Source organism: Netta rufina (assembly GCF_964035555.1).
Source record: "Netta rufina genome assembly, chromosome: 8".
Classification (NCBI taxonomy): Eukaryota; Metazoa; Chordata; class Aves; order Anseriformes; family Anatidae; genus Netta; species Netta rufina.
In genome coordinates, this window is record NC_140131.1 from 10,336,387 (window position 1) to 10,349,858 (window position 13,472).

The 13,472-nt window shown below is 52.6% G+C and overlaps 1 protein-coding gene across 6 annotated transcripts in view; it reads right to left on the bottom strand.

Moving 5' to 3' along the window:
• RNF220 (ring finger protein 220) overlaps positions 1-13,472 on the bottom strand; it is a 186,339-nt gene that overhangs the window by 55,760 nt on the left and 117,107 nt on the right. For all 6 annotated transcript variants that reach the window (XM_084291013.1, XM_084291016.1, XM_084291015.1 and 3 more), the window contains one exon: positions 6,967-7,012. In XM_084291013.1, the coding sequence (XP_084147139.1) occupies positions 6,967-7,012 (46 nt within the window). The remainder of the gene's footprint in view (positions 1-6,966; positions 7,013-13,472) is intronic.

The following is a 13,472-nucleotide window of genomic DNA, read 5'->3' on the forward strand; positions in this document are numbered from 1 at the left end:
ACTCATGGGCTGGGGGAGGCAATGAAACAGCCACGGCAGCAAACGCTGCTCTGTGTGTGCCCCTCCTGTGCTGGGCGAGCATCTTGCACACGAGGCTTCCCAGGTGCCCGTTAATTTATCTCTGGTTGTACAATGTCAGAGCACTGCACACACTCTGCCCTGCAGATGCCACAGGGGGTCCAGGAGAGTCCCCTGATGAATAAAACACCCCAGAAATCTACAAAAACCATACAGCGACACGGGGGTGTGCTGGCATGGAGCAACATCAGCACATACTCATCTACCACTGCAAGTTCCACTACATCTCTCCCTAGCCTTGTACACCACGCTAAAGCTCTCAGCAGCACAACCACCTCTTCATTCTGTAATGATGCTATTTATTTTAATAAGCGGCACAGAAAAAAAGGGCCTTTTAGAAGGTTAAAAAGATCAGTGGTGTTTGAGACCTAAGAAATCACTGATAAACTTCAAGTCAATAGTGGGTAAGTCTAAATTCTACAGGCAATGAACCCGAGCGGGAAAATTCCTGCAGGAGTTTGACAGCATTTAAAAAAATGTATGCTGAGTTGTAAGCGAAGTTTATTATTAGAAGAATTTGAAGGGGAAATCCAATTTAAAATTCTAATTTAAAATATAAATTAGCTAAACTAGGTTAAATATGGCACGCTGCGTTGTAAAAAATATACACTGTAAGCACAGCTCTCCAGATGTTTGTTTCCGAGAATCAGCTGGCAAGATCCAACAATAAATGACTGCTCGGAGATGTGTATGTTTGCAAAGGGAAGTGTAGATATCATCTGAATTGGACAGGTCAAGTGTGGTGACAACATTATTAAAAAGCATAATACCTTGGAGAAAGGCAAGCATTCCAGAAACATTTGCCTCTGGGCTGAAATGAAACGTGAAAAAATGTGCATTTTTTGGAAAGATACGAGCAAGGGGAAGAATGACTCAGCATACAAATCCGTTCAGTCAGCAGGATGTAATCCCCGGGCTCCGACAGCCTGCCTGGCGAGGGAAGCAAAGTGGCGAGGGGTGCAGGCGGGGAGCAGGATTTGGGGTGCTGGGTGAGAGGGGTCACGGGGGAATTGCCCCGCTGGGGTGCTCAGTTATCAGCTAATCAGCTGTGAGGAGCTACCAGGAGAACTTCTGCAGAATGCAGACCCCAGCTCCTGCTATAATATAGCAGTTTTTATTTTCTAAGAGGAGAACGAAGATCATTTTTGAAGGCAGATTGCACATGTCCCATAAATTGGAGGGACTCAAAGCCTTCAAGTGGGACTCGGAACAACATCCTGATGGCAGCAGTGTTAATGCCCCTTCTCCCCTAATAAGCGGAGCACTTGGGAGCTGGGAGGGTTAAATGCATTCTGTTTTCCAATGTATTCTAGAAAAGGGGAAAAAATACCCATCTCCCCATTCCCCGTCGACAGACAGACAAACCCTCCCCGCCTCCAGCTCCCCCCTCAGCCTCTGGTAGCTCTAATCCAATATTATTATGTGAAAAATGGTTGGGCTAGCTATGGAGACAGTAAATTAAACGTTATGTATTAGTTTTTAGCGTGTGGTCCCGGGAAGAACGCCGGCCCCATTTATTCCACAAACCTCCTGAGCACCATGGCGATGACCTCTGGAAAAACGCAGGGCTAAACTAATCCCAAAGATGTCAATCTCGAGGCCTCTTCTACATACACTTGCAGTTTAGATTAATAAACTGTCTATTTTTAAATTGTGTGCAAGCACTTCAATTTTAAATACCTTGCCGGCATGTTAAGCACGGCGTTAGAGATGCCAAGTCACACTTCCCCTCTGCTGTTAGGAAACTCGACTTCATTTGTTTTTCTCATTTCCCTGAGACGTGGCACACTTTGCCTTGCAGTCCATGCCGGTGGGATGGCCACAGGGCATGCGGGGAAGCAGGCTCAGGGGCTGAGGGATTGGGAAAGGCGCTGGAGAGCAGGGTGACTTCCATTACTGCATCGGGCCAGGCTGTCCGCCTTCCCGATTTTGGCCTCTTTTTCCCCAAATCGTCATATTGGGGCTGTTTCCCAGGGGCTAGGTGCTCCATCTCATCGCCAGCATCTGCAGGAGAAAAGGGCAGCATTGCACCTGCCCTCCCAGCCCTCATGCACCCCTAAGCTGCTGGGCCCAAATCCTGTCTTTCCACCTCAAAAGTGAGGCCTGGCATGCAGAAATCTGCCACGCTCACTGCCTTGGGTACCTGTTTGGGAAGCGTTTGAGCTACCGGGGTGAGAGCATCCTCCTCTCCCTGGTGTCCCCTCCCCTGGCAAACCACAGCTCCCAGTGTCAAATACACTCGTGTGAGCCACCGTGCAGCCTCATATTTCTCCCTCCCCTTTAAATCATCTCTCCATTGGGTAAAGGCACTCTCCGCGGAGGTTATAAACCCTGAGAGGATCAGCCTGAGCATTACACCTGGGGCAAGCTAAATAAAAAAAGGTCACCGGCGCTTTTTAAACATGGACAAAAAAGCAGTAAAATGTGTTTGGAAAAAAAAATCTGGCATTAAATCATGACTTTTTGCCTGGCTTGCCTCATTAAAAGTGGCCTTTTGGAAGGTAAAATTATCATTGTAAGTGATAAGATCTTTAAGAAAATAATTCACGGCTTCTTCACCCTTTAATATGATAGCCGCCACCGGCTAATTTTTTTCTTAATGGCAACGAGGCCATCAATCTTGTCCGAGCTGTGTGCTCGCTCCTTCCTCCTGCCCCTCCTGCCGTGCTGGGCAGCCACGGCCCCGCTCGGCATTTCCATCCTCCCCGTTTGGGTGCTCGGCAGGTTTGGCATGAGCCAGACGTGCACAGCGTTACCTCCATCGCTCCCCTTGCAGCGTGGGGTTGGAGCTGCACGAGGAGGGGACATGTTTCTGGATGCAGCTGCTGGAGCGAGGGATGGATGGAAACCACCAGCCCCAAACCCAGCAGCTCGCTGGGGCAGCATTGGCACTGCTGACATCCCGCTTCCTCTCAAGGCCGGTCATTTGAGAGTGTTAAAGTGCTGGACTCCAGCTTTCTGATAGCCCTGGAAAAACACAGGGAGTCTATTTTTCTTAAACGATCCATCACAGCTGCTGTCAGCAGAACAAATATCCCAACTCTGCTTTTTATGTATCTATATGGTCCTTTCTTTTTTTTTTTTTTTTTTTTTTTTTTTTTTTTTTTGGCACAAAGTGTTCCCTGCTTGATGCATTCAGCTTTAACTCTGCCGCCTAAATAGGTACTTATCACTTAACATGGAGGTGATGGCTTGACATGTTTTCTGTCTCCTGCCCTCCCCTCCACGGTAGGGAAGCCGTCAAAGTGTTGCTAATAGCTGTTATCACTTGGGAACTGTAACCCGAAAGCAATGAGTGATACCAGGCCTGGCTGCGATTTTCCCCCTTCTCTCTGCTAGCCATTTGTTACGCTGCTGCTGGAGGATCCCTGACAAAAAGATGCCACTATTAGAGCTGACTTTCCTAGAAGCTTTCGGAGGGTCTGCATTTGCTCCTGGGAAAGCGAGAGGCAAAATTGTCCAGTGGCTTTTAGCTGGCAGAGATAAAGGTGGGATGGAGCCGGGGATGAAAAGCTTAAACGTAGGAAGGGTGTGAATAGTGAGCAGAAATAACGGTGTCAGCAGTGGGCTGCTGATTTATTTCCGTGCATGCTACACTTGCACCTGGGACTGCAGTCGAGCTCTGAGCCCCCTGAGGCAAGGCATGGAGGGGAAGAGAGCCCCCTCCAGCCGATCTGCCCGTGGAGGCATCAGGATGGAGAGGATGGAGCCCTTGTCCTGGTGGATCTGGGACAGAAACCCCACACCACATCCCTGTGTGCTCCTCCTGCTGGACGCAGCATCCCTCGGACCAAGGGGAGGGCACAGCTGTTTGGCCCAAGGGGAGCGAGGGGCTTTGTTCATGGGGTAATTTGCTTTATGGAATAAAATCTGGCGGAGATTTTTGTTGGAGTGGCTCTGGTATTCATCAGCCCGAGCTGGCAGCCGACACGCATCCGAGGTAATTTCCCCTCCTTCGCATATCTGTGGGCTGTTCTTGTGTCCCCAGCTCGGCTGTAGCCTTGCCCCAGTGTTCATATTTGGCTTTTTAATCTTTTCTCATAAATCAGAGTTAGAGGGAGGAGTGTGACATCCCCAAGCCCCCCCCAGTGAGTCCCTGACACAAGAGAAGGAGTCAAAACCCTGGGGCCCTGCCACCAGCCCCTGCTCCTAGCACCAGACATGATACGCAGAAGTTGAATGATCGCGCTGGAAATTTCATCTCGAGCCAGGCGGCTGGCAAGGGCTTAGCACAGCCATTCCATCAAGGTTTCAGGCTCCAAATCTTGCTTGCTTCAAAGCTCTTTTTCCTTGGAGGGCTTTAGTGGTCAAATTTCCCTCTAGGTGCTGTAATTCTCTCTCAAACTGCTCTGCGAGGCTGTAAAACCGCGGGGCGGGTGGGGGATCGCGGGGCTGCGGCATGGTGGAGGTCTGGGGGCACCCAAGGTGCAAACCTCAGCAAAGCGACCGCTGGCATCCACTGGGTGTAAGGGAGGGGGCTTGGCCCTGGCCCCTTGCTCCAATATTTTCTGGCAGCTGGGCCATTGGTGGGAAAGGGAATGTGCAGGAGAAGTGGAGGAGGAATGACGAACCCACAGCGAGCACTGGGGAGCTTCACTTCCACAGCCTGACAGTGGAAAAAAACACCCTTAGGTAGCTAGGAGGACATACTCTGGGCTCAGGGAGGTCTGGGGCATGGCTGGCTGGGACACGTCTTCAGAAAGTGCCCTCCCAAGTGACTCTGGTGTCAGAATTCCCCACAGGGACCCAGAATGGCATGAAGGATTTTCCAGCAATGACCAGCTCACGCTGGAGAATGGCACGGTGGAGCCGTCGTGTCAAGTTCAGCAAGAGCAAGGACAGCCTCCATCCCTTCCCATGGGCGTGAAGCTCCAGAAGGAAGCCCCGAGGATGCTGAGCACCGTGGTGCTGAGCACCACCTCTGTGCCACCCTCCTCGCCTCTCCAATGAGCCCGGACCCAGGCAGATGTGATGGCCGCAGCCCCCAGTTTACAGGCCTCGCTTGGCCGTCACGGCCTCGGTCAGCCCCGATAATAGAAGAACCTGATACAATAATCCTGCGTTCATTGCATCCCCTGTTGAGTGATTGGATTTTCTTTGACATATTGCCATGAAAATTGACCCAGCCTGGTGACTGACAGCTCTTGAGGGGCAGGAGAGCAGGGAGCGAGGACCGCGCTTACGCCTGGGCTCCTGCTGCCAGGAGAGGCATCCGCAGGGGTAAATGTGGGGAAGAAATGGACTTTCCCAGAGGGTCTTCACATCTTAACATTGCTGAATTTCAGTGGGCACAGAGGAAAGCAGCGGCCCTGGCTGCCACCTCCTCCTCCCGAGCCCCGTGTGGTTACAAAGGGGGCTTTAATACCAAGCCCACCCGGCGGGGAAGCTCCCGGCCTGCCCGTGCCACACAGGCCTTGTCTCCCAGCAAAAGCCACCTAGAAATAATGAATCCTCCTGGGCTGAGAGGCTTTCAAGCTCTCTGAGAAGGGAATGAAAGATTTCCTGATTTCACCCTCTCCCTCCCTGCTCTCGTGGCTTCTTGAAGTTAATGTTCTTAGGCCCAGACGTGACGGGCAAAGGGAAAAGATCCATGTGGTGACAGGGGACGATTGATCTCCTTTACATAGAACGACTCTCCAGTCCCAGTTTAATCCCCTCGCTCAAGGCAAATGGGATTCTTTGTCAATGGAAACTTCAAAAGCCCGTCCCTGCCGAGAGATGGACCTTGTGCTTTATCTGCTGTCTGTCAGTCACTTGCTGCGTGTCCCTCCAAACAGCTCATCCGTCTTCCCACCCGTCCCTCTCCCGCTCAGGCGTTATTTCGCAGGTGCCCTTTCCAGCTCCTTTGGGACACCCGAAGGCAACCACAGGCCCTGTGGGTCTTTATTTTCCCTCACAGGTTTGGGAAATGGACGGGTTTACCCGGGAGCTATCTCTGCCTGCTGGCCCGGGGGGGGCAGGCAGGGAGTTTATGTGCTTGCCGAGGCACTGGCCCTCACGGGGAAAGCCTGGAGCTGCAATTTCTACCCCGGGTTCTGATGTTGCATTCCAAGTGGTTCAAAATATTACCCAAAATATCCAGAAAAAAAAAAAAAAAAAAAAAAAGTGATCAAAAGCTGAAGTTCCCAGCAGTAAAGCTCCCTGGGTGGCTGTGTCAGGGTGCATGTGCCCTCCCCAGGCTGCTGGCACCACAAACAAAACAGAGCCTGGGCCAAACAGCATGTTTTTTGGTGGCTGTGCAAGGGGACTACGAGTGCCCAGCCATGCTCCTGGCCACCCATGTGCCTGCCCAAACTCTGGTCCTTCCCGTGGCAGCGTCATATTAAGGGCAGCTAATTAGTGAACTATGCCCTTTGCAGCAATGCCATGATGCTTGGTGCATTTTGTTCAGGACTTTCTGAGCCAAGGGGATGGGAGGTGGGTACTGAGGGGATGGGGATCCAGCTGAGGAGGGGTTTTTCAGTGATTTGGGCTCCTCCTCAGGTGTGCTTTGGTCCCCCCGAGGCAGCCTCATTCCCCTCTTCCAGAACTGGCATATGGCTCTGGCTCCGCAGTTTCCGTGCATGATTTCACAGCCTGAGCTCAGTGTGCGTGTGATCAGCTCTCATTAGCTGTCATTAGACACAATCTGGAGTCTTGGAGCCCGCTGGGTCCTTCAGCTTCACTGTCCCCGAGCTGCACAGGGACCCAGCCGCTCCAGCACAGTGGGGGTATGGGGACAACATCCCCTTTGCTGCCTGGCCCCAGGGCGTGGCACTGCTGGGGACAGCCCAGGACGGTCATTTCCCTGGGGAACAGTGAGTGGCGGGGCAGGGAGCAGGCTGGGAAGGTGATGGGGAGTAGGGAACATCCCTCCAGGGTAAAGCGTGCCGAGCTGTGCTCACTTACCTTGGGGGTGCCCGCTGCCATGGCATCCTTCAGGATGGAGTTCTTACTGCCAAGAGAGAAGAGAAGAGAAGGGGGTCAGAGCCACGAAACCACCGTGGTGGGCAGTGTGGGGAGCTCAAACAGCAGAGCACAGAGCTCCCCATCCCTGGAGCAACGGGGGACTCTTTATCCTGGCCGAGGAGGGCACAGAACGGAGGGCAGTGCCAGCCCAGCCTGCAGGAAAAAATGCTCCAAGGAACAGAGTCCAAGAATGGAGCCACCCAAACCCAGGTGCTGTTGCTGGCATGATGCAGGATCCATCCCTGTCCCCGGGATTTGCACAGCTCCTCTCCCACCCTGGGGAAAAGCAGGGAGCGAGCCTGTGGGGGCAACGGGAAGAAACCCACAGCAAGAGGAATGTGGGGTGGTGAGCCCAGCATGGGGTCAGGCGTGATAAAACAGGAGGAAGGGAAACAGAGGGAGATTAAATCAGCGTAAAGAGCAAGGGAAAGAAGATCCCCGCTGCTCCAGCCGCTGCCGGAGGCTGGAGTGATTTGTTAATTCAGCTTGCTCCCTGTTTAGCAGTGAAGGAGGTCCCCGTCACGGTGCTCCTCCTTGCCTGCCCTCACCAGCGGGAGATGCTATAGATTTAATAACACCTTCCCCCCTCCAGACAGGTTAAACTTGAAACAATTACGTATCAAAGCCGACATGGCGGGGAGGCCTGCACTGTAATTTTTTGGTTATTAAAGTAATCTCTCTCATGTAAATTCTCCTGCTAACATGCTGCAAACAGCATTAGGAAATAAATTATTTCCCCGTGATTCGATTTGTCAATGCAAAGCACCTGCAGCAGGCAAAAAGGCTCTTGAAATATGCTGCCAGCCCCAGTGCCGGAGCTCGCAGGCGCGGGCTGGCGGGGCGGCTGGCTGCCCATAGCCCCGGGGAGGTGATGGATGGGTGGGTGGCGGGGGGGCTGCGGGGGCTGGAGGGGGGGGGAGAGGATGGAATTGTGTTTAATAACAAAATTTGTATGCAAGCCCGCATCCCAGGCTAAGGATGAGTGATCGGCAGCCAGAAAGTATTAAAAAGCCTCGCTAAACAGATGCTGACAATAGAACAAGACATATCAAATCAGATCTACTTCAGGAGCATTAATACACACACGCGCCCCCCCCCCTCCCCGCGTGCGCGCGCGCCGCACACACACGCTCCTTTCTTCTCAATCACAGCAATATGGGAGACATCAATAAATTTTTATGAGACTTTTAGAAGATCAACATGGTACTAGATGTGACAAAAAAGCAATGTGCCTGTCATGTTCGCTTTGTCGGGGACACTTTAGCCCCAGATGCCGAGCTGCAGTGGCAGCGGGGAGAAATTGAATTTGGCTGGCTTTAATCTGCCTTGATTTGGCAGATGGCTGGGTGTTATGAAATGAGAAGGGATGGAGGAAGGTGTTTTCTCCCGGGGCTATGGCCCCCTCCTTCCCCAGTGCCACCGTCCTCGCCCTTGCCCCAAAACGGGGGGATGCTCGTGCTTATCTGTCACCGCTGGGTCACCCCAAATGCCGGAGCACTGCTCCTGCCCCCGAGGTCAACGAGGCACTTTAACATGAATCTGCAGCAAACAGACGGTGTTCCCAGGTGTTCCCAGGGTGTGCTGCTCGATGCGGACACGTGCAGAGCATTTTGGGGACATCACAGCCACCATCTTCACTGGCTGCAGCCCACAGAGTGAGGGATGCGCTGCTGGATGCTGGTGGGGGTGCAGGATGTCATCGCGCCCCATCCCACTGCTCTGCCACCTCCCTGGTCCCCCAGCCCTGCCACCACCTCCCACCTGGCTCCCTGCCACGAGCAGCTGGGGATTTGTGCACCTCCCGCAATACCTTGACGTTCTGAATTGCCCAAAGTGTGAAACAACGCTTTTTTTCTTTTATAATCCAAACACTGGGTTAAAAAAAACAACTCGTTTCCTCCCTTTTCTTGTTAAGGGTGTTTAAAATTATTCCTTTTAGAGGGCAAGAGGAAGAATCTCATTAATTCCTCCCAGAAATGGCTGTAGCACCAGGAAACTGGAGTTCCCAGGATTAGAGTTCCTCTGAAAGGTTACCACCGGCACCAAGAGGGAAGGGCTTGATTTAAATAACTTGGCAGAGTTTATATTGTTCTCCATTTGGAGGATCGCTGTCAGCTACTCCCTTGTAGTTCAGCCCTGTTCTACAGCAGTTGTTCATTTTTATTTATTTCCCGGGATGGGCACAAGCTCCGGCCCCGTGATGTAAGGGTGGTCAGAGCAGGTTATTGCCCAGATCCCTCTCTTTGAGGTTCCTGAGCCTTCCTCCAACACATCCCATCCTGACTGCCCCTGAAATAGCCCTGGCTCTGCCTGGCTGCTCTCCTCCATCCCATTAAATGACCCCGTGCTACCCATGCCACCCTCCCTGCCTCCTAAGGATTCCGGGAAGGGGCTGGGAACGGAGGGGCTGTCAGCAAAGAGAAGCCTTCCTGTCCATAAACACCACCGACAAATTAAAAATGGTAAAAGGGAAATCAAGACCTTTAAAGTTCAAACACTTTTCGGTGCCTTTTAAAGTTTTTTGCTCAAGGCCCTTGCAGAGAGCACAATCTTTGGAGACCTTGGGATTCTCTTTAATCACCCAGCCAGGCTGCAGTGGTCTGAAATGATTACACATTTACATAGTAATAACCCCAACACTCCCCACATTATTTCATGGCTAGCATATTTCCACTCGGAGAGTGATCCATGTGTTTTAAATTATAACCTGTACATAGGAAATTAGTTACTAAGTACGATATTCACAGGCTCGTCTGACACTTCTAATTAAGGTGATTTACACAGAATTATCCTACGAAATAAAAAAATGGTGTTTTGCTAGCTAATAAAATATAATTACTACCCGCTTTTATAAGTTACAGTTAGTTTTAATCTATTTGGGGAATTGTTTATCTAGTTCATTACAGCAAAACAACTTCTTTGCCTTTTAGGCAATCCCCCCCAAACTACCACATAAGAAAGGAAAGGTCCTGGAGAGACCCAGCAGTTTGGGCAGCCTCGCTCTGTCCCCCAAAGGCTTTGCGTTTCCAGATGGGAACCACGGGGGCTGCGGCATCCCTGCACATGTGGATGTTTGGTGCCACTGCTGGGGACAACACGAGGTCCCTGCCCTGGTGCTGCTGGCATGGAGTGGCACCCAATGGCCCCCCTCGCCGGAGGGCTCCAGATTTATTTATTTTTTATGGCTCCTGCCTTTTGGGGTGTGCTTGCTAGGGAAAAAAAAGAGTCACATGCAGGGAGTGGTGCCCTTCCCATCCCCATGGATGGAAGCTGCTGCTTCCCATCCTGAGAGCCCAGGGTGCGAGCTGGAGGTTAGATCATGCAGTTGTGCTTTATCACGAGCAGGGCAGTGCTTGTCCTTTTTCTTGGAGCTCTTGCAAGCCAGGAATGTTGTAGCAACAAAAGGAGACTGAGGGTGCTCCGAGGGGACACCTGGGCACAGAGCAGTGGCAGCACTTGCCTAAAATTACAGTGTCAGCGCCAGAAGAAGCCTGGAGGCTCCACACAGCCACCTGAGCTCCCCAGGCATGGTCAAGTGGGATTTAATCCCACAGAGCCCCCATTCAGGGTTAGGAGGAGCATCCTTCAGGGACGGGCTGCGCTCAGCACCTCCCCACGTAATTAATAACACCAGCACGAGAACAAATTCCTCGAGCCTGGGCAGTTAACACGTGTTTGTGCTCAGCCCTTAGTGCTGCTGCATTGCCACGCTGCTGCTGCTATTTTCCAGCCCTGCAGAACAACCTCATCAGCCCCCGGGATGTGACGGCACCAGCCAGAGCGCGCCCAGCTCCTGCCCGGCATCCCACAAAGCCAGCAGCTTTCTGCACGCCGTGGCCAGAAAGCTGCTGATTTATTTCTTTAAAAACAATCCGGTGGACACAATTTATTTTTAGCGGCTCGGGAGCCCAGCCTCGGGACGGAGCAGCCGCAGCGGAGCCGCACGGAGCGAACGCCGGCAGGGAATAAGCAGCAGCCGGGCAGAGAGGGAATTGGATTTTTGTGGACGCCAGTTTAAATAAGTGGAAGTGTCACTTGAAGCCTAAATAAGGAAATGAGGGTTTGATTATTTTTTTTTTTAACTACACAAGGCCAAATCCTCACCCAGCCGTGGGTGACAGCTCCCCGGAGCAGCTGGACGTGATCCGTGCTGGCAGGGGAGGCACGTTGGGATTTTTAACCTGCTCCAAGCACTGATTTAAACACCCCCTGCATCCGATGGCAAAAAGGGCTGAGTGATGGTAAAAATCACCAAAGATCCTGGAGTGGGGCCCAGCAGCACCCCTGGTCCCATCTGCGCTCCCCAAGTGCTCTCCCAGTCAATATTTGCACGCTCCCAGTGCCCAGCACACGGGCAGCTGTGCCCAGCCCAGAGCAGCAGAAATGCAGCAGGACCACCAAGCACCCCGAGCGAGAGACCCCAGCCCCTGCTTGCCCTGTCCCCTTCATGCTCACAGCTCCTTTTTTCTCTGCTGAGCTTTTCTCCCATCGTTTTCAGGGTGCCCTGTGCCCCTGCTCAGGGTGGGCGACAGGTTTCTGCGGGGTCTGGGTGGTGAAAAGGCAGCGTGGGTGCGTGGGGCGAGGGCGGGATGGAAAAAATGTGTCACTCTTTGAAAAGGAGGTGGCTGGAGAAATCAAGAGGGAAGTCGGAGGGAAAGGTCATGCTTGAGATTGATCCGGGGGGCTCTTTGCTACCGCGGCTGTAATGAGTGTTTAATTATTCCCAGCTCACGTGGCGGTTCAGAGCAGGCTCCGCAGAAGAGGCATGCGTCGCTCAAGGGAAAATAACCGACCGAGGATTTATTTCTTACCCCTGCTCTCTGTGTGTACCCATCCAGTGCTGGCCCCCCATGCAGCTCTGCACCATCCTGCCTGCCTCCTTTTCCCTGTGGACCCGTGCCATGGGGTTAGGGCATCGGCTTTGGGCGCTGCCAGTCTGCAGGCGCTGCCAGGAGCACTTCTAGCACCTTAGGGTGCTGTTGAGTGAAGATATACCTAAGTTTTCTTACCTGCCCTACAAATGGATGGGAAATGCCCTCAGCCCCAGGTCGTGGGGCTGCTCAGCATCCCGTAGGGGCTGCAGCGGGATGTAGGGTCGGGGCTGTGCTCTGTGCGCACGGGGGGGCCGCAGGGTGCGCTCTGCCCTTTCTGTCTGCAATTAATCTGCCACTGCGAGGGGCAGGGACACAAATCAGAGGGGGATGAAAGAGGATAAATCCACGGTATCAGCAGCACCGCATTGGCTAGATAATAAACAGACTCCTCTCCTCGTAAATTTTCCTCCTTTCCCCCATGGTTCCCCACCAGTGACACCAGCAGGTGTGGACCTGGGCTCCTCCGAGCCTTCCTGGTGTCCCAGATGGTGGGGAGAAGATGGGGACTCTGGTCTGGGCAGGAATCCTTCACCCCATACACACACCTGGGTGCAGTGGGGACAGACGGGACAGCTTTGGGGTGGCAAAGTGAAATCCCATCCAAGGTCACAGGCTTTATGTGGTGCTCAGGGCGTTTGTTGGGTGACACCAGCACGTGGGGTGGGTGGTGGCAGCACTGCAGGTGGCCCTGTGCCCTACCCAAATGTCCTACAAATGCTGACACTGCCGGGTGGGTTTCTCTGGTGTTAATTTAAATCTGGTAGGAGCCACGCTGCCCCTTCCCACACATCCTGAATCCATCCTCCCAGATGCTGAGCAGCTCTGCGGGGCAGGGCAGGATGCAAAAACCTTCCCTGCTCCATCACAGGGGGAAACAGCAGCTCCCCAACACCGTCCCTGTCCCAGCAGCATGGGTTTTGCTGGGGGATGACGGCTGCAGGGCCAAGCCCGGAGGCACCCAGTCCCGTCGCCGCACAAAGTACGGTCAGGCACTTAATAGCACCTGTCCCCACCATCTCCAAGCGTGGATTTATGCCTCGAGGGGTCACCTCTGGTGAGACTCTAATAACACGACTTTATTAGCTTTCTTGTTCCTTCTTTTAAGATACAGGAGCACGGGGGGAGGAGGGCAGCGGCACCTCGCGAGGAAGAGGGGGGTGCACGGGTGGGAAGCGGCTGCCCTCGCGCTTCCCCTTCTCAGTGACAAGGGGGAGAGGGAGAAAAATGATGCTCCCTCGAAATTTATCATGCACCCAATTACAATGTTAATTGGCAAGTCCCAGAAATCAATTAATTCGCAAATTTTTTTCAATTAAAAATTAAGATAAATCATAAAACGTTATTAAGCAAAGGCCAAACTCCGTGAACTTTTTTTTTTTTGTAGGCATCTGTTTTTTTTTTTTTTTTAATTTAAATAAAAAAAAAGAGCTGTGTTGCCAAAGCCCGATGCCCTTGAGTGCCTTTGCTGAAGCGCAGGGGGCTGTCATCAGCAGGACTGGGCTGAAGACAGATAAAAAAATATCGACCAGTCGGACACACTGCTTCTGCTTTATTGATCAGGCGGGAATTTAA